Source organism: Chaetura pelagica, unplaced genomic scaffold (genome assembly GCF_000747805.2).
Source record: "Chaetura pelagica isolate M959 unplaced genomic scaffold, ChaPel_1.0 scaffold364, whole genome shotgun sequence".
Lineage (NCBI taxonomy): Eukaryota > Metazoa > Chordata > Aves > Apodiformes > Apodidae > Chaetura > Chaetura pelagica.
In genome coordinates this window covers 2,452,347-2,474,422 of record NW_009953089.1, presented here as the reverse complement: position 1 = coordinate 2,474,422, position 22,076 = coordinate 2,452,347, and the positions used below count along the sequence as shown (strand labels likewise).

The window sequence follows — 22,076 nt, the reverse complement described above, 5'->3', positions numbered from 1 at the left end:
TGAGGCTCAAACACACCCTTAAAGCCCCCAAGTACTGAGTTTACAAGTTCAGAGCCAGCAAAAGATGAAGGTTAACTTTTACTTGAAACGTACAGCGGCTGGTTGAGGATGATGACCTGAATAATGACAATCCAGTTTTTCAACAGGCTCTTCTTTTTCATCACATTCTCCCTCATCACTGGATAACCGAGATGCTGGCTCAGCTGCAGGCAAGGGAGGGTGTGGGGACTCGTGAACAGAAAGAGACTCACTAGGGGCGTTTCCACTGTGCTGGGCTGGACAGCCTGGAGGCCTGGAGAAAGCAAGCACAAAAGGTGTTATTGAACTAAGTCTAGTTAAAAAGTCCAAGCTTAAGCGCTTATGATTACTGACTACATTAACAGGTTTCTGATTTTGCCACAGTTTTGTAACATACCTACCAAGAGGAAGCACAGAGGGGATGGGGCCCCTGGAAAAGCAGCATTACCTAATTGCTGGTGAACTGCTTTTATTGATGCAAGTTGGCTTTTACTCTTTCAAACACCAAGCTCCCCCTGCTAGGAGTTACAGCTCAGCACATAATTGCTAATTCCTGATAGTCACCTGGCCTAGAGCAAAAACCCTGCCCCATCCAACAGATCCATATCATGCTTTCAAAATCCACCCAATGAAGCTCCCAGAATTAATTTCTTGCTATTGGATCTGCAGATTTTTCTTACCTTGGAAGACTGGGAGGGTGAGGTTTGGGTTTATTAGGTAATAAAGGCTTTGCTTCTGTAAGAGTAACTCCATGAGAATTTTGGTGCAGCTCCTGGGAAGTTTTAGTAGGTGAGGGATGTGGTTCCCTGAGAGGGGGCATCTGCTGATGATGATCCGAATGTCGAAGAAGTTCCTTTTCCCTGGTTTTGCTTTTGTGCTCAGCTAATAACACATCAAATCGTTTTCTTCGACCCTGTACAGCCCTCCGCTGGGTTAAGGAATGTGTCTGCAAAACCATGAATAAATCATTAATCTCAGGCTATTAAGACTTGTGGAAATTAAACATGTAAAACATGTGTCTAGAGCTCTAGAACAGAGAAAAACACCACGCTTACGGTTTAGTAAACAAACAGAATGGCTGAGAAAACAAACTTTGGACTAGTTTTGTGGGTGACTCCATCCCTGCCTGATACACAGTAACAAAAACCAGCAACCAAGTAAAGTGCTTCTTCTCAATTTCTTTTCTGAAGAAGAAGCTATCAAAGTCCTTGTAAGGTTAAGACTAGAATTGAAAATCCCTTTTATGTCGATATTTTGGTTGCCAACTGCTGCACCACTAAAGATATTTTCACTCAAGAAAATATTTAACACAATAAGGTATCAAATCAGAGTTTTAATGGGAGACATGAAAAATATTTATAAAAACACTTTGCTTCCTTCTAGATACAAATATACTCCTTGAAAACTAATGTAATCAAATAGATACTAAGGAATGCAAAAAATCACACAGTAGAATCCACAGTCAGTGGATTATTATTATTTTTTGACTCTGAGTGTCCTGAATGCTACAGATAGGAGGGAGTGTATGTGCCTAGATGGCACAAACTCTTAGTAAAGTGAAACAGATGGAAGTTATTTTTCTGAATGGTTAGTCACAAACAATGCTCTTTCCATACAACAGAAAGGGTTTGATTGGGTTCATCTTAGAAGGTAAAAATTATTATCACGTAATTCAAACGCAAACAAAAATTCTGGAAAATATTTTATCAGTAGATACAAGGAATTGATGACAAACACTTTTACTTTCTCTCTCTTTTACACTTTTGATATGCCTAGTTGTCCTGTAAAACCTTGAAGCTTTTCCCTCCTCTATTAGCAAAACAATTGCCTCCCCCTGTAATTCCAAAAGGGCAATGTGTTCAAGTTCAGCTCCTCTGGGTCATTAGTACCAGCTTCATTTACCTTTGTTTGGTAAGTGGTTTATTTACCAGATGCTTCCCCTACTGACAGTTTAGCTGCTTTGCAGGAAAGTAGCTGAATATTACACAGCTGCAGGGGATCTGGATTTTTGCTTCATCGGGATTAAGTGATACCCTTCTGACTCCCAGCATTTTTGAGCCAGAGAACCCACTTCACCTTACTGAAAGTTTTTGATATTTAAATTAGTTTGACCTCTAGGCATATTCCATGACTTTTTCAGAAGACTAATTTCTAAGTTAGCTCTAGTGGTACATCAAATACCTCCTATGTATCTGCTGAAGACTCTGCTGGGGGGAAAGGAGGGAGGAGTGCAAGGAGCTTGATTTATTTAAACCCTAGATAAACAAATAATACATTTAATGCTCATAAGTAACTTTAAAATTCATTGTGTATGACCCAAAGGTTCACCCCAAAGGAACATGCTGGACCCCTACTACCTGCATGTGTAATAACATAAATTGTCCCATGTCAACATCCATGTTTAAAGAGTTTACATAAAAATATAGATCTCCGGGCTACTTTAATAAATGTTTTTGAATAAATAGTTAACTGAACTTCAGAAATATTCCCTTCTTGGTTTTGGGCAACAAGTTTTGAGAGGAACCATTTACAGTGGTAATTACTAAAAGCAAAAAGTTGTAGTTTTCCATTTTCTGTCATCTTTCTCAGGGAACTGAATTAAAATTTTACATAATCTTATTCTGATTAAGGTATCCTACCTTGCATGTCAAAGACCTAGTACAAGGTTTCCTGGTTTCCACATCAATGACACCACAGTATATATCAGGATCAAATTCTCTCTCTGGCAAAGGTACAGAGTATTGAAAAATTATCAAAAGACATTTTGAAATACTAACATTTACTTTCATTATTACAAACTCATTGGAAACTGTTTTGAAATGCAACACAGGCAAAAATGCAAATAAAAATGCACACCATAAGATTACACAAATAACATTTTCTACACTCAGCAAGTTTATGGAGTGCTGCAATACAGATCTCAGCTCTACAAACAGGATGGAAAAATGTACAGCTGTAAGGGAGGAATAGATCCTGCACGTCAGGATTACAAGCCACCATTAATATAAACTGTGACAAACTAATGGTGGTGGCTTCTTGTTGGTTTTGGTGTTAAAAACTTCTCTGCCACTCTAAGCTACTATGTTTAAAAAATGTAAAGACCAGAATGGGTTTACAATTTGAATTTATGAGGTGCCAACTAGTTGTTCTGTTTTCTGTGTACATTTGGACCTTCCACATAGGAAGAAGGAAAAGAAAGTCTTTGAAGATGGCAGAAGAGCAAAACTGTAAAGCTGTAAGAATTGACAGGCCTCTGAGGTCTGAATGGTTTCTGAAAGCAACTGCACACTCAGAGATGCTTCCATCCTGTAAGAGTATGTCAATTTATATATTTAAACTATATATAAAATACACCTCATGACAAGTTACAGTGTTACAAAAAAGTTTAATTTACTTCTGAAACTTATTCCTATATATTTCCATAGAAGTATTTATATATATACACACTACTAAGAGGAATACAGCAAATAGTAATTAAAAAAAGTTACCTGACAATCTTTTATGTAAAAATTTTCTATTATTTGTATTTTCTTCAGGTTTCTTTTCAAAAAATGGAGGCACAGAGAGAAGACCTTTACCATTCAGTATCTGTCCAGGGGAAGGCAAGGGTGGCTTTGGTATTGAGGGACAATTAAGGCCAGTCTTTATTGAGGAACTCACAGTAGTAGAACAAGTTGGACCAACAGCAGCTTTCAGTTGGGCACCATCTATCTTTGGATGAATCTTTTCAACTTTGACAGATGGAGTCATACTATTATTTATGAAAAACAAAGGGGAGAAAATGGAAAATTGTATCATAGACTATAAAAATGACTTAAAATACCTTATCAGTCAACAATACACTCATCTATTCACAATGTAAATGTAGACCTTCCTCCTTTATTACCAGTTTACTTATCCTTCTCTTTTTTATTTTCATATATTTTATGATGTCCATAATCTCTTCTGTCCTTTTCTCCAAGGGAAATTTCAGAGGGTCATCTGGGACTTCAGAAATTGTTACTTGGATTCACAGATACAACGTATCACCAAAGCAACTGTTACCTCCAGTGAGAAACTCCCCATTCTGTGACAGTAAATGACATTATCACATATGCAATCTCACCTGTGCAGGTCAAAAGCCACCTGAATCAGAGATACAGCTCCCTTATGATCAAAGTTTGCAGATTAGAGCAAAGAATTAAGAGCCTCTAATAAAAGGACTTATTTATAGCGATGTCAGATTCAACTCTGCAAGTGCTCTTGTTCAACACAGTCATGAGTAGGAGCCTCTAATAAAAGGACTTATTTATAGCGACGTCAGATTCAACTCTGCAAGTGCTCTTGGTCAACACAGTCATGAGTAGCATCTAACAGACCAGGCTGCTGGAAAAGGTCTGGAGGAGTTTGAAGTTAATATCTCTTAAATCAAAAACCCTCTGAAACACAAGGAAATTCTATGGATACAGCAGGTGATAAAAGGAATTCTTTGCACACTCACATTTTGTCATGGGGAACTTTGCTATGTTGTACCGGATGCATTAACCTGTTGTTTCCGCTGATCTGCAGCTTCTCTTTGGGTGCTTTCAGCAACTTGGAATTTGATGATGATGCACTAGTACCTCCACTGGATGACCGATTGCTCCCACTTCCACTGCTACCTTTGTTTTTTGAAGGGAAAGATGAAATGAGGGAAAATACTGAAGAGGAGGGAGGAGTCAAAGGCGGCTTGTTGGAGGAGCTGTGTCTTCTTTCTGAAAAGGAGGGGGGAAAAAAGGGTTAAGCTCCCACACAGAAACAACTCATATTTCATGTTGTCATTTACTCCATTAACATTTTTTCTTTATTGGCTTGGGAGGTCCCCTGCTACACAAAGAGCATAGCGGATTCATGCCTCACTGTAATCCTGAGGCTCCATGAACTGCTGTTCTCCAGTAGGTTACAGGAGCTCCTTAACTCTGGAAGCTTCACTCCCCAGCCACTAAAGCTTAGCTTTTAAAACCCATTGGGTTATAACCAGTTCAGGGAGGATTTCTATTTAGGAACAACATCAAAAGGAGCAACAGATATTCTTCTACCAAAAAAGATAATCCGAATATTTGAGTTAAGGGTGGTCAGGTTCCATCAATGAATGTGTTGGAAAATTAAATATTTAACTAACATGAAAACATTAACACATTGCTAGCATCATCATTCCAGATGAAACTGTGTAGATTATAAAGGTAGTTCTTTAGAACAATGAATTCTCAGCCACAAAACACGACAGCATCCAGCTCTGCCTACACATGGACATGTTAATGGTCTGTTTGCTCAGCTGATACTGGGACATCTGTGATTCCTCGATGATCTGTGTAATCAACACCTGCTTAAGAGACATTTCTGGCAATCAAGTATATGCAAACCACAATTCTGAGAGAACCAAGAATCAGCAAGTCCCTCAGGGGAGTGCAAAGGCACCTTTGTCCTCAACAGGTAACACCTCTTTCTCTGCCAAGGAGAGTTAAAGGAGCCCAAATCCAGCACCAACCAATCCCAGGATCAACTTACAGATTTTTACTTAAATTTACTTCAGCTGTAAAAGAAGCAGGCTACCCATGAAGTTACAACAACTACAGCCAAGACTGAAAGCCTTGGCGTGAAAGTCTAACGGAATCTGTACACAGGTCTGTGACAGTCTGGGAAATGTGAATTTATACCTCCATGTTCTGTTGATATGACCTGTTTTCACCCCCAAGTCCTAACCACAGCAACCGTGCAAGGGTAAAACACAGGAGTCAACATCTGGCAAGCTAGTTTCGTGGTGGGGGGGAAGAAGAATTTTTAAATGTTCATTTTCTCAGAAAAAAAAAACCACAACAACAACAAACTAACAAGGAAAAGCAGAGTTTAGTTTAGGAAACTCGAGTCAAGAAGTTATCTCTGAGATGGAACCAAGTGATGGGTGTTTCTGTTTCACTGCAAATTGGGTGCAAACTACCTAGAAAGCCCAGCAAAGGAGTCATCACTGCTTAATTAGCATTCACCAGAAAGCTCTGAAAGGTCATGTGAAATGCCCAGCAGAAACACATAACAAAAGCAGTAATTGATCACCCATCTCAAGAAACAACTGCTTGAAAATTACAGCATTTAGAAGGACTAGTTATCTGTGAGGTTCAAAATCACCTGCCTATTCTTCTAGGACCAGATGCCATTGACGAGGTTGTAAGTGAAGTATCTTTGCATATTTATGTTCTGGTAAATCGTTGTGCTTCTAATAGGACATCCTGCTCACTGCCAAAAGTCTTTTTATAGCAATGGCAAGAATCCCTGAGCAGCTCTGAGAAGTTACTATTTGAGGGCCATTAGTTCAGCGATGCTACACCCTGTGAGATTACCCCGTGGGATAATGAGAACAATTGCTCAACACTCTTTCACCTTCTGTGTGTTTAGAAAATTCAAAGTCCAAGTTCTTATCACAGTTACAAATAATCCCTATTGAACCAGAGGGTGACTAATACAATCCTCAGGAGCTTGTTCTTTTGTTTTGTTTGTTTTATTTTTTTGTTTTGTGGTGGTTTTTTGTTTGTTGTTTGATTTTATTTTTTTTTTTAAGAGAAGGTGTTACTTCCTTGGAGAAAAACTGGAAGAGACAAAGAGACTAGAATAAGACCAACTTATTGTGTCCCATCATTAGTTAGACAAAATAGGAAACTGAGCTATTAGTCCAAATTATATGAACATTTCTTTTTGGCAGCTTTAACTGCTACTGGTAACTGGTTCTGCTACTAAGCCAAGATGTTAGTATTTGCATGAATGTTTCACAGCATCAACCTCAATACAAACAAGTTCATATAAATAGGAAGTGTTTTAAACTGTTGATAGGCAAAAATACCTAGGAGAACTGTGGCTGATCACCAAGATTACCATCTACCTGTCAGGCAGAATTTCCATTCTACAAACATATGATTTGGAACAAAAAAACCCCACAACTGCAACACAACCACAAACAAAGGCCAAATTAGCCTTTCTGAGATTTTTGGGACAATTTCTGAAAGTAGAGGTAGTGCTACTAGTAGTGATAAAGGGGACTAGCATATAAGGAGTAAACAGGATGGCACAGGATTTGCTTATCTTTAATGTTTCTGCTTTATGAAATGATTTTTAAATGGAAACTGCTTAAGGTCTGTTTTGTAAAACCACCTCAAGACCACTCCTGTTCCATCTTATTAGCAAAAGCTAATATTATTTTTGAAACCAGATGTGTTAAGCATGACACTCTTGATCCAATTAACATATTTATTGACAGACTGACAGAGTCTCTTAATGGAAAAATTACTACACAAACTGTCACTGAATAATCAAGACCACCATGCTTATTACACTAAGCATATTATAATGATAAATTCTACTAATCAGCTGCCAATCTAGTAAGATTCCCATTTGCCATTAACTCTGACTCAGCCTGAAAACATTTAAAAATCTAATTATCTCCAGGTGTTCAGGTTTTGAAGTTTTTTTCCCTTCACATAACTTCTAAGAGTAACACAGGTTTTTAGTCTCACGATTCCTTCACAACACAGACTGGTATTTCAAATACTGTGCCTGTGTAATATGGTTCTAAACTCTAAAGTTTGGGGGGAGGATTTTTTGGGAAGGAAAGGGCAGTACAGAGAGTTAGAAAGCTGTGAAAAGAGACTGTGTCCCAGCAAAGGTTGTCTCTGCTTGGTGTCAGAAATACTTGTTAACTATGAATTTAGTAAAATACAGGTAACAGCTCGTGTGCTACTGGTTATGCAGTTGAGCAAGAATTATATATACAGACTGACAAAGCACACAGGACTTCCTGATAAAATGGATATTGCTAATTTAAATGAGAGGGTTTAAAAAAACCCCTAAACCCAGCTTCACTTGCTGCCTGCCAGTTTTCTTGGGTTTACAATCTTATCTTCCATTGTGTATTTCCTACTAAACATGCACTACTGAAAAATGAAAAAAAAAAGGGGAAGGAAAAAAAGGTAAAGGAAAAAAAAACATCTTTGGCTACAAAGTCTTATTCCTCCATCAATGGGTAATCACTTGGGACTTATAGTGATTTATAACCTTATATCTATATTAAATAATATAACCTTTTCTAGAGAAAAATATTCCAGTTCTCATAAAACAGTACTTTCTTCCCTGTATGCTTAACAAAAAGAAAATTAGGAGTAACAATACTCTCAAAATTTTTCAAAATATTCCTTCCAATTCTACACTCACTTCCCAAAATTTGACCTGTGTCAGTGCTAGCAGAGCTGTCAGCGAAAATGAAGCAACCCCATTCAAACACACACAAATTTAGCTCAGTGAAATATGTTGCAACTTCAGGAAAAACAGTTTTCACATAGGTTAGCTGAGGTGTAAGGGTATCATTCAGACTGTGGAATTAAATGTGTATGTTGAAACAAAGTATAAAGGTAAGTTTAGGTGATTATTTCACATCTCTGTCACCATCAGCATGAATAAAGTGTTACTTAAATCAAAATTTGTCTTTTTCCCCATCATACTGAGCTACTGTTTGACTTGTGGGTTCAGAATGTATTTAGTACAGCCATAGCACAACAACCATCTTCTACACATTTATTTTCCCTCAGTATCTCAACTACATTTCTTGACTGATTTCAGAGACCTAATTTACTTTTCTTCTAATTTCTCCAGAGGGATCAGATCCATGACATGGCAGGAGAGCAGAGTCTGGGCCACTGCTCTGAGAGGGACCTTCTCCACAGCTACAGGTTTTCTGCAGAAGCAACTAAAATCCCTTTTGCAGCTCTAACCCAAATGCCTGCACTGGGCTTTGATCCACCACCGCTCTGACCTCACCATGATGAAGAAATCCCTTTTGCAGCTCTAACCCAAATGCCTGCAGTGGGGTCTGATCCACCACCACTCTGACCTCACCATGATGAAGAGAAAAAACCCCATCAGATCCATGAGGATTTCAAAGGGGAAGCTCGGGAGCTAAAACAATGACAGGCATAGCAGGCAATTCACTCTTCCTTTGCTGCCATCCCGGCAGGTGCAGCTGCTTGGGAGTAACCGCCTGTGCAGGATCTTGATCTGCTGCTCACTCACTGGCTGCTGCTTCATTATCCTGCTCTAATCACAGGCCCTAGATACCAAGGATTCTGCCTTAATCTTCCACTGATGTCCCTTTAATCATCCCATCAGTTCTGTTTGCCCTGTAAGTCAGGATGAGGTCGTGCCATCTTCCATTGTGCAGTGTTTAAACTTGCACTCTTAGCTGATCAGACAGCATCTAAACCAAGTTAGATTTTTTAACTCCAGCAAGAAAGTTAAAGAAAAGAATATTTACAGAGTCCAAGCTATCACTGTGACAACCTGCCAGGGCTTGACTGGCACCAGCCCAATCTGCCATATCTCTAGGGAGAATTCTTACTATTTCATAGAAAAAACATGGCTTTGCAACTGAGAGCTGATATTATTGTTTATCACTCAGTGTTAGCCAAACCACAGAGACTCTGACTGACAGTCATGTATGCTCATGGCACTCCATTCACAGGAAAACAACACTTCAGCACAAGAGAAAGGGAAAAAAAGGCAGCATGTAACTGATATTGCAGCATAACAAATGCAAGCCAAGGTGGCACATAGGTAGGCATTACATTGCTTCTCTGTGTGCATCACCCACCACAAAAATCTTCCTAAGCTCTTCAATATTACAAAGAAATACTAATAGGTATAAACTATTTATCTGAGAAATAGGTTGGTGTAATATCTTTTACACACACTATAGCCAAGTTAGTAATACTGATGCAACCTTATGTCCTGCAGTTCCTCACTTCAAAAATATTCAGCACAACTGCAGTACAAAATGTTTCTGCTGGTGTAGATACCATCCTGTAAGGAGGCAGTTAAGTAACAACAATAAAACTTTACTCAAAATGTGTCTCCCTTCTCAAAAACCCATTAAAATGACAATTTTGAAGAGTGTATTTTAAAAGCAAGAATTCAACTCCAGAGCTTGATCTATTAACAGGTTTGTTTTTCCTTAGCAAAGATTAAAAACGTGCTGTTTGTATGTTTTTGTATTACACCTCTGTTCAAACATTCTTACATTTTCATGGAGGCCATTGATATCCAAGAAGGTAAAATCTTAGGGCAAAAGAATTGAAGTTGAAATCATACGTTACAGAGCAAGACATAACTACGAAGATCAATGATTTAAAAAAATCCCTACAACATTTTATGTCCCATTAAAGTAATTTGTGGAGGCTTTAGGTTGGTAAGAGCCATGAAGCATTTATGCTGTCCCACAATGAGAACTTAGAACATTGTCTTCCTGTCTGAAAATCCTTTGTTGAAGCCAACAGGCAAATAAAGCAAATACATCAAGACCTTTCTAACATCTGACTTGGTATGTTCCAAAACAGTCTATGTTAGCTCCTAGGACATTTTTACTTCCCAAATGAGGGCTGTAGCACCACTCAGTTCTACACGTCATCTGTTTGCTGCATCTTTGTTTAACTGCAGCATTGGTGCACTGGTCCAGCAGTCCTTGTCATGGCAAATGTCCTACTGTTCCAGGTACAAATTCCTGCACCATTCCCTAGTCAGTCATCTCCAAAACACACACTCCAAGTTTCCCTATAAGGCATATAAAAGCTGGCTATGCTTTAACTAGGGTGCACTGATTTATGATTAAAACTCATAATTACAGAGAAAATTTTTTTCCTTAAGATATGCTTTGGTTACAAATGCTCAATTCAGAACCCAAATCTCTCTTATATACACAAATATGTGGGTTTCAGTCTATCATTCCAGTTCCAAAATCCATCCACAGTAATTCAAGCTGATTTAAGACATGTAAATAAAATGCATCTGGATGTTTATGATGGTCCAGCTCACTTCTTCCTCATTAAATCCAAACTTAAATGTAACAAAAGCCATGGATTGTTTTTTATAATGTATTTGTCTTTTAACTAAAAATTGCATCTAACCCACTTGTATCAGTCTAGAAGACCTAGACTGACAGATCTTAGCTCAACTTTCACTTTGGTTTGTTTTTAAAAGCAGGTGAAAAAGCTGGGAATTGGAAAACATCCTGTGAGATGTTTTTCACCTTCCTCAGCCTCCCTAAGCCACTTGAACTTTCTGAAGTTTCCCAATATTTAAATTTGAATACTTGCAAATTATTTACTCAACTCCCAAGAGGCATTATGATGTTTAGTTAACCACATCCCTTTGAGCAGAAACAGAATGCAAATATTAGCTATTACTATAATTATTTTGTTCATTTCATTAGTTTTAGAAAAGCACTGGCTACTTTTAAAACCATTCAACCAATTACACAGCTTTTGATTTCTAAATATGTATGTTTCTAATTTACTAGAGATTTCCTTTCAAGAACCAAACCCCATTTTTCTATCTTTGCTACCAGCCCTTTCAAACCCCCTTGTTTTCAGTGCACTTGAGTAATTCTGTGCTTAGTTACCACATAATTTAATATTCCTCTTTTAAAATACATAGGGTTTGTGCCTGAGAGATGTAGAATAATGTCTGAAGCATCAACCAGCATGCAGTGCCATCCCCAGCCTGCAGACAGATTTTTGCTGTGTCTTGCAGCTGCCTTTGGCATTGACAATCTGGAACTAGGGATGCTTCCATCAGTTCACTTGAGCTATTCAGAGCCTCGTGGAAAGCAGAACATGGAATTATTCACTGAGCAGAACCAGAAGCAAAATGGAGCCTGGGAACCTGACTGACTGGAGGTCCCCTGTCATCATGCACAGGAGGATGTTTTACTCATCCTTCTCCATCCCTCCCTTTTTAAACCCAAGGACTGCAACTCCTCAAAAACACTCCAGCATAATCTCCAACAATAACTTTCTCATACACTTTCCCAAGAAACTTGCTAAGAGAAGGGGGACAGATTTCTTACCAGGGAACTGGCCCTGGATTTTTTGTAGCTGTTTTGCAATGTCAAGTGCTGGAACATAAATATTGCAAAGTTATTACAGAAGGACAGTCTGGTGTCTTGGATGGTAATCTGGCTATGGAGAGATTATAATGTTCACATTATAAGCACTAATCTCTCTGTAGTTTGTTGCTGATATGACATTACCTGCACAGTCTGATTAAAAAGTATTGAATAGATCATTCTTTTCCTATTAAAAAACGTTACTTGGAATAAACTTCAGAAAAGCTTTGGTGCTAATAAACAAAACCATTGTACCACAATGCAGCATGGGTCAGCCTCCTCAAAAATACAGCTGGAAAACTGCTGTCTTATATGTAGTTCCCCTGAATGACAATCAGGAAAAGCTTCAGTTTTTCAAAATAAGCCTAAAGCAAATAAAAAAAGATAGAGAAAACAGTATTCCAAAGTTTAATGAAAAGTTGAATAAAGGTAAGTCCAATAAAGAACTGTGTGTCAAAAGCATGGGAGTCAAGAATTAAGGGAAGTATCACCACCTAATTTCTGATTTTCTCTCTCTCTGCCCATTTTCTACCCAGAAATCAGGTTTGCACCTTTAACACCACGTTCTTCCCCTTCAGCATGAACAATGCTCCTTACAAGACCTTATCACACAGTATTATAATATTGTGCAATGTATTCAGATGAGTTCACATACCCAAATGCCTGTCTAGCTTTCATCTTGCTAATGCTTCTATTCACACCACAATCCGGAATTTTAATGTTTTCCCCTCTAGCTATTTTTTTTTTTTTTTTAACATGTAACAAACTTTAATGGTTGTACTTTGACTGTCAGACTCAGCTGTGCTCTTCGTGACCCAAAAGACAAAGGAGGTTGTGGAATAACTGATGAAGTTCTAGAGACTGGTAGAAAAAAGAGGCCTTGAAATGGAAAGCTCTCCATAGGAAAGAGATCAAGAAGAGTGAATTGACTTTGCTTTGAGCAGAAGAATAAGTGGAAATATCACAGGATATACAGAAATAGTAGTGTCAGCTAAATAAATCACTGCCTTTGAATTTGTCATTAAGAAACAACAGGATAAAAAGACACTGAGCACAAACATTTTCCTCACATACTGTGTGACTAACTAGTGACATCCACTGCCACATGACACAAAAGCTTTGCAAGATTAAAAAAAGATAAACATGTACATTGCTACTCAGGACTAGCCACGTGCCAACTGCAACTGCCCCTCCTCTCCCACAAGAAGGTGTTCCTGCTACAGCAGAGATGAGGAAACACTGGCTGATGGAGTGAGAAGGAAGCTCTGATGTTACCCATCCTTCACATGTGTCCCCATACGTGCAGCACCAACCACGTGCACCCTATGGATGCGACAACCCTTAAGCTACCCCACAGCACATGGGACAAAAGCCTCCCTGTGCCTCCTCACCTCTGGGCAATGCCCACTTGCAAGAAAACCTCCTGGAGAAATGAGAACAGCACAACAGATCCAGGCTGAGGTTCTGCCTGCACAGCTAACACCCTATATACTGTTTCAAAACCTTTAAACACAAGAAATGTTCTGTTTTTCAGGATGGAAAATGAAGACAGGAAGCAAGCCTGTGTGTGGCAGGGCAAACTGCAGCGTTTTTAAATGATGTTTCAAGGCCTGCATAGCTTTCCAACATTTGAAATACCTTGGAACATAAATACTCAATCTGCAACATCAATAAAAACCAGAATAAATATTTGGAGTTTCTTGTTTTAAATCAGATCCTTAAAATATTTTACAGTGATCTGAGGTGTTTACTCATTAGTAATTTTTCAATTATAAAGAAGGATCATTATAGCTTATTTAACTAACACTGTTCAATCACAATTGGTGTAAAACAACTGTTTTCATGTTTAAAAAGACTGACCATGTTAACCATACACTAATTAAATTTTTACAGCAGCATTAGCACAGCAAAATCTCACAGAAATCACTAATACAGTCAAACGAGGGCACAGACCTACCATGCTAGGCCAATAATTTCTTTCAAATCAAATAAACCAGTCCTTTCACATTTCATTTAGAAAGAACCAAGCAACGCTGTAATTAGGATGTGCAGCCTAAAATGTGTGTGCAAGTTTAACCTTTTAAATAAAAACACAACTGCACTTGACACATCCAGGCTGCGTCTGCATTTCCCACATCCTCCAAAGCTGAAATATAAGGGCACAGACCATCCCCAGCCAGCCATCTGCAGAGCTGTAACAAGGAATGTATTGCCCTCTGATTCATAAATTACACGGGTGAGTGCACTGAACACACTCTTAATAGTTTCTTTCTTTAATTAACACTTTGATTAACAGCTGCCAATTTATCTAGAGGCCTGACAGGACTGCAAGTGGCTGCCTAAGCTTTTACAGCTATTTGCTCCCCTTGCAGTCTCCCTCCTGAGGGCTTTCTGGGGATTTTCAAGTTTCTGTGGGGAAACACCTTGGTACCAGTGGATCTGGGGGCTCTGGAGAAAGGTGCCCACACAGGACTGGGAGCAGGGCATGGAGCAGAGCCCGTTTGTTTGTCCCCATCCACAGCAAACTCATTGCCAGCCTGCTTTTGGAGCCAGGCCAGACAGCTCCAATGACATTCCAGAGGCTCCCACAGGACCTTGCAGCATGCAGTGCCTCCCTGCATGATCCAGGGCACCATGCACGTGGTGCCACCACTGAGACTGGGGTCCAGAGCAGCCTCGGTGCCCTGAGAGAACAGCTGCCCCCAGGGCTCAGGCTTCTGGTAACACCAGCCAAGGTGTTACCCCCAAGCTGCTGCTGACAGGGCCACTGGAGCTATGGAGGTGACATCAGTGGCAGCGAGACACAGCCATGGCAGCAGGACATGCAGATGGAAGTTAATCCCCTCTGTGATTCCTGCCATGACCTGCCAGGCCCATGCACCAGGAAGGCCCTTTTGATGAAAGTGCTGGTCACCCACTGCCCCACACTGGGACAGTTCCTCCACAGATGTGTCCCCAGAGCTGCAGCTCCCTGGGCTGTTGGTGGCCAGGAAGGACATGGCCCCAGAGACCTCAGCAGAGCACTGCAGAACACTCCTGGTGTGCTCCTCTGGCACGAAATATTCACCCCACTGTTACTGTCCTGATCTTCTAGATACGTCTTGACACTCTAAACTTCCAGACTCCAAAGTCTGAACATTAAGGTCTGATTTCCAGCCAATATCAGTACACAGATAGAAAATCTAATTTTCACCAAATTACCAATTTCTAGACCACTTCCTAAGTAATCACTTTCAAAAATTACAGTGTATCTGCCAACAAAAAATAGAAAAAAAAAAAAAAAGAGCCTGTGATTTTTGCTCTTATTTTAAATTACCATAACCAAAGCTGAACTTTCTGGTCTTTCCTCACCAAATTACACCCAAATTTGTTTTTAAACCCAAGCAGATCACTTTTTCATTAAAATAAGTTTGCCAAGAAGAAAGGTAGTTGGTTTGTACCAATGCCTTTGTGTGTTAGCATCAGGATCTGAGCATCTTACTCTCTTTTCATTAGGAAGGGTTAAACAGAAGCACGGAGCAACATTTCAGCAGATTGGGTTTTGTTTATGGTTTGTGTTGGGGTTTTTTTCCCTCCAAGGAACATGCAGAACTGCCATGACCTGCCAGGCCCATGCACCAGGAAGGCCCTTTTGATGAAAGTGCTGGTCACCCACTGCCCCACACTGGGACAGTTCCTCCACAGATGTGTCCCCAGAGCTGCAGCTCCCTGCGCTGTTGGTGGCCAGGAACGACATGGCCCCAGAGACCTCAGCAGAGCACTGCAGAACACTCCTGGTGTGCTCCTCTGGCACGAAATATTCACCCCACTGTTACTGTCCTGATCTTCTAGATATGTCTTGACACTCTAAACTTCCAGACTCCAAAGTCTGAACATTAAGGTCTGATTTCCAGCCAATAGACAGTACACAGATAGAAAATCTAATTTTCACCAAATTACCAATTTCTAGACCACTTCCTAAGTAATCACTTTCAAAAATTACAGTGTATCTGCCAACAAAAAAAAAAAAAAAAAGAGCCTGTGATTTTTGCTCTTATTTTAAATTACCATAACCAAAGCTGAACTTTCTGGTCTTTCCTCACCAAATTACACCCAAATTTGTTTTTAAACCCAAGCAGATCACTTTTTCATTAAAATAAGTTTGCCAAGAAGAAAGGTAGTTGGTTTGTACCAATGCCTTTGTGTGTTAGCATCAGGATCTGAGCATCTTACTCTCTTTTCATTAGGAAGGGTTAAACAGAAGCACGGAGCAACATTTCAGCAGATTGGGTTTTGTTTATGGTTTGTGTTGGGGTTTTTTTCCCTCCAAGGAACATGCAGAAACTCAGAGATTACTGCTCCAATTAACAAGCTTAAAAATTAATATTAAATCCTAAACCACAAATACTAACTTTCCCATATCAATGAACTCAGAATATGAGACAGCCATCAGCTCCTCTTTTGCTCTGAATTTCAAGAGAAGTTGACAGCTCACCTACCCCTTTAGTGTAAGGACAACTCAAGAATACAAACACATTTCCTTGGATTATGCTATTTTTAAAATATATCTCCTTCCATCACTAAAATTAGTACCAGAGGCTTGCATGTTTTTGCAGGATTTGTTTCTATTGTACACTCTTCTACTTAACACCCATAATTAAAACTGGGTAAGTCTCCAACAGATTTTAGTGGTTCACAGAATTCTTGACTTTAAAATACCATGTGGGGAACCAGAAATGTCTTTTAAAAAACTAGAATTTAGCCTTTGATTTTAGCCTACTCTTATTTTAGGATCAAGAGGGAAGTAACTCAGTTTGTTGCTTGTTCCAGAAATAAACTGACCAAGATCAGGTAATTTGATTCTCACATGGAATAATAGAGAAAGCTGTCTTCCTTCTAAGCTAAGAGTGAGGACAAAGAACCCAAGTGCTGAGAAATCCCAGCAGCTGGGCATCAAGGCAGGAGCTGGAATCGAAGGGAGAGGCATGACGGTACATTCACACGGAGAGAAAGCAGCACCCGCCCATGGGAAGGCACACAATGGCCCAGACAGAATGCCACGGGATTTTATGCTTGCTTATGCTATAGTGGCAGCATATATGCCAACTGTCTCAATCTGTGCATGTTTTTATTTATTATTTTCCAATGACTAAAAGCTTCTAAGTAACTGTCCACAGTAAACACTGATGGGTTTTCACCTTGAAATAGACTGTGCGTGTGCCACGTTTCAATCACACGCTGCGAGTGCAACTGACACACACAAATTCTTACTTAATGTGGTAAAGACAACCTGTTACATAAGGCAATGAAATAATGAAGTTCTTTTCCTAGTACTAAATATTTTAATTTTTATTTTCTATCAACAGTGATTAAACTCATTTTATAAAATCCCCCAAATATTAACAACATTAGATTCAGTATAAACACTTACACCATCAGTTAATACCACAGTTCACAGGCCTAAAATTAGCCTTGCAAGCTGTGATATTTTGTGCAGATATATACACCTGCACACACTGCTTATTCCCAGGGAACAAGGCTGAAGTGACAAGACTCCTGCTCTAACTTCAGGACAGCACAGGCAGGCCATATGGGAGAGCAGTCCAATATCAATCACTGCAGAGAATCTCATTTCCAGGTCTCTGGAGCTGCAAGCTTATCCAAGGACAACTGGAATTGTGTTGAAACCATTGCAATCCAAGGAAGTTTGCTTCCTAGTAATCAGAATAATGTAAAGAACAGCATCAACCCCCTGATTTCTTCATTTCCTCACTGAACACATGCAATGTGAAAAGATATTTATATCACATGTCATACTACACAAGCAGCAGCTCCTCAGTATGAACAGTTACTGTAGGATATTAAGAAATGAAAAAAAAATAAATTAAAACCATTCAACGACCTGAAATGTTCTTAATATTTTGCATTGACAAAATTATTTTTAAGATTGGCTAGATAATTTCTAATTTTTTTTAGTTACATTATATATTCCTGGCTGGTTGTGTGAAGTGAGATAAAAGCAGCTTTATCATGTCTCCTTCCACTTGTCTACATTTTGGGGTCCTGCATTTTGAATTTAGGTTAATTTTATGAAAACCGAAGAGCTGTATTTGAGTTAGTGTGCCTGCCTACCCCCCTGCTGAGACATCTTAAAGACACTAGGGTTTATCATTAGCATTAAAATCAGTATTCAGACTGAAAAGGTGGGACCTCTCAGTGCTGTTACTGAAAGAAGGCAGGAAGATCTTCCCTGGGCAGTCACCACGTGCACACTCCAGCCTAACTGTAGCATGTGAATGTCTTACCAAAAAAAATAAAACAAAAAAAGGCCAAACATGACATGAAACCTGAAACTATGTGTGTGCACAGAGCAGGAGGTGTTGCAATGGGAGGGAGAGCGATGGCAAAACACACAGGACAAAGCCGCAGATGACCAGGCTTCATTATCTCCACTGCAACTCATTTATCCTTTCTCAAAATTCTGCAATCTCCAGCACCGGTTTCACAACCACTTGACTGGCTGGTGAGAGCTAACACTGCCACAGCAAAACCTGCTCCTGCCCTCTCCCCCAGTCCTGACCGCTCCGTTTGTGCCTTCGCACCATCTGCTCCCTCCCTAACAAAGAGCAAACCCACCCGTGCAAAGACCTCACAAACAGCAGTTCTTCCCATGCTCAAGCTAGCAATTAACTGGGAGAGGACTAGCAGGAATTCAAGTGTGAGTTGATCCCAGGGAATGGGCTGGAGGCCTGTGCCACTGGGGATGGCAAAGGAGCGGGTTGTGAGCTGCAGTAAAAATGAGTTCACCAGGTTGTGGAAGTTTCGAGGGGTACCTAAAAAACAAATAATATCTTGACTTCCAAGGAATTTCATCTGATTGATATCAACACTGCATAAGATGGGCTTGCTTACACTGCAGCCTGTTTATATTTACATTTAGTACTGTCTAAAATGATTTTGTTGTAAATATTTTGCTGTAAGAGATTGTTTGGTTACTGGCTACTATTATTATTCTTCCTGGAAGGAGGAGAATGATGGGCCTGGAGCCAACACCCAACTTCTTTAAGTTGATCAATCAAGAAGTCCCGGGTGGTTACTTGGAAAATTGACTTTGCTGCTCTAGGAGAGAACCCTGCCACGTGCTGTGTGACACCACAAAAACAGCCTCAGTGAAGGGAGCAGCAAAAGCATATAAAAAGTAACGCTACTGACTTATATTTAAAACCTTACGTACCACAAAAAGCACCCACGTATCAGGCAAGATTTCTGGTTCTGGTCTTTTCTTTTCCAAGTGGGCACACTTGGATGTTCCTCACGTTTCAGAATAGTGGAGCGAATCCAAACTAACACGGATGACTGAGCATAGAGGAGCAACTTGACAAGCTTGTTTGTGCACAATCAAGTGACAGCATTTTATGCCTTAGTATCAACTCTGCTTACACAAGGTGCTTGTTTATACCAGATCTATAAAAAACAACGTGACTGCTACCCATATATACACTGACAGTGAAGGCTTCTATACAGACTTATGACATTTTCATGGACACTTAGTACATTAGATATCAAGAGTACAGCTGCAGCTATTGTGGACCACTGCCACCTGGACAACTGGGACAGGGCAGAGGAAATAGCAAGCAGCCCAGGAGCTTGGCAGGGCTTTCAGTACATCCTAAGTAGCTGCCAAGTCTCCAGCCTTCCTGGGTACATCTTGTGATCACAGGAAGATGTGATGGATATGGTCTTAAAGGTTGGTACCCATCCTCATTCTGAACACTGACCCTATGGAGATGGAATGGCCACTATCAAACTTAAAATTGCACTAGCTGTCATTCTCAATCCTTGACAAGCAGGATGTGAGCATCAGCCTTGCAATACTACACACATATATAAGTTGATAACATTTCTATGGCTATCAAAGCAGTCGTGGGTATTTTTAGAAGCTGGCTGGTGGATAGCTTTGTGACCCACACTGTGACCTTTGGTCAAAGAGTACATGGCACAGTGATGGACAGCAGACTGAACTGTGTCAATTAAAAACCTTTCCTTTGACCTCAAAGGCCAGGAGAGGGCCAGGATGGCATGCTTCCAGGCATATACATGGTTATGTGTGGCCTGTCAGAGGCTGGAAGCCAAAATGAAATTGAAGAAAATGAGTGCTAGCTATTCCCATGCCAATGATGAGAAGTGCCAGAGCCTTACAGACTATTGTAAGGCTTCTCATTATGATCTAGAACAGTGAAAGAAAACAATTACTTTACCAAGTCCACCCTAATGCAGCTGAACTTCAAAATGCTTGGCCTATGAACTCAAATGAAGACTTCTGACACAAAGTATCAAAGGAGACAGCCAATTTTCCTCTGAGCATGGAGAGGAGCCCTGAATTCCATGGGAATATTTACAGAGAAGAATGAACAGCTCTGAAAATTATCGAAGTATAACACACAAAACTTGTGACCAGATCAAATGCAGCTCTACAAATAACCCACAAACATTGGACAGCTTCAGGGTCAAGGTGGAAGAGTGTACTGAAAGAGGTACACCTTCTACCTCATCCACAGAATTAGCTGCCATGCAGTGCAGAAACCAGGACTTTTCCCACCACCAGGTATGGACACCAGGTTCTTTGCAGCTGGAGGGGTCATGCACAGAGGACACGGCACAATACAACTTCTGCTTGGCAGAGGAAGAAAATCCTATATGGGGTAAAAACATAAGGTGATCTGGCTAAAAGAAAAGGTTTCCTTTGGAAAAGCTACTCTATATAGAATTGAGAGTTAAAGATTTTCTGGCAATCTTGCCAAACAACAAGACAAAACTCAGTTATGTAGGAACTGCTTCAACTCTCTAGGATGTCTAATTACATCCTTTACAGAGCAGAGTAAAGAGTGAGAGTTTCATACCAATGTGGGCAACTCATTATTTGAAGAAAGAGGAGAAGCATCACTTGATGATGACTCTTCATTCTCTAATACAACCTGGGGAAACAAAATGTAACTGCAGAACTCTCAGACACTGCAGAACTACTTGTATGAGGCAGCAGAATAGACACTGATGGCTTTTACTTCTACATCACTTTGCTGTTGTTCAAAGGATTAACCTGTTCCCTGCAGCACAACTGGAGGAACACATACATACAGTATAGAGGAGAAATACTGATTTTCTATACAAGCACTACATTATGTTTTTGCTTCATCAATGGCAAATAATAGAGCTTGGAAGTATTTTGGCTGTTACTGCCTGAGATAGCTCATGATGGCCTATTTATTCAATAGAGGTATCACAGACTTCTGTAAAATTTTGTATCATATTTACCTATTGCTGTTATTTTCTACATTTTAAAAATATATTTGCAATTGGTTTAAAGTTTCACATTGTTACAGAGCTCTTATAGAGCTGGGTACTGCAAGAGCTAACTCAAGACTGCTATGGAAAAGCTGTTTGAATCTTTGTTAAACATAGCCACAGAACAACATTTAGGACACACTGAACACACTCCCAAGCCTTTTACTTTATTTGGATATAATTATTTAGTGTTCAACTGAATTAATTCTAATGATGAGCTTTAAAAGTTGGCATTAATCGTGGTCTTTGGAAAGTGAATTTCAGGCGGCAATTTTTAATATAAGTCATGTGGTTATCGATTGGCACTCATCAAAAAACTTACAGACTTCATTGTAAACAAAGTGTTATACACTCCCTCTTCTGGTAATATCTTAAAAACACAGTTTCGAGACTTTACATTTATCCCATATTAGATTTTAAGTGTATCATATTGCATGGAAGAAAAAACCAAACCAAACAACAAAGTAGTATCATGTCAATACCTGCAAGTATGTTCCTAAAAAGCTAGCAGACTGGTGATCAAAAATGAGTAAATAAATGTCAAGTGAAAATTACATGACCTAGTGCCTAAGTAAACTCGGCAGCAGCTACTTTGTAACTGTGCCTACAACCAAAACGTTACTGATTTCTTTTAATTTTGTAAGAATAATATTGTCTCAAGTTTTTCCAAAAGCACAACACTCACATGCAGACGTGGTTACCAAGAGGTGCACTGTTGCTGTAGGTAGCAGCAGAGCTTGCAGAGAGCTGCCTGCTTTTTCTGAGGCAGCACATGAAGTTCCTACAAAACACTGCTTTTATG

At 39.7% G+C, this 22,076-nt stretch overlaps 1 protein-coding gene across 1 annotated transcript in view; it reads right to left on the bottom strand.

Moving 5' to 3' along the window:
• ATXN7 (ataxin 7) overlaps positions 1-22,076 on the bottom strand; it is a 34,598-nt gene that overhangs the window by 3,885 nt on the left and 8,637 nt on the right. The window contains exons 2-6 of the mRNA XM_009997014.1: positions 4,499-4,751; positions 3,507-3,769; positions 2,658-2,740; positions 699-964; positions 94-292 (exon numbers count right to left, since the gene is read on the bottom strand). Of these exons, the coding sequence (XP_009995316.1) occupies positions 94-292; positions 699-964; positions 2,658-2,740; positions 3,507-3,769; positions 4,499-4,751 (1,064 nt within the window). The remainder of the gene's footprint in view (positions 1-93; positions 293-698; positions 965-2,657; positions 2,741-3,506; positions 3,770-4,498; positions 4,752-22,076) is intronic.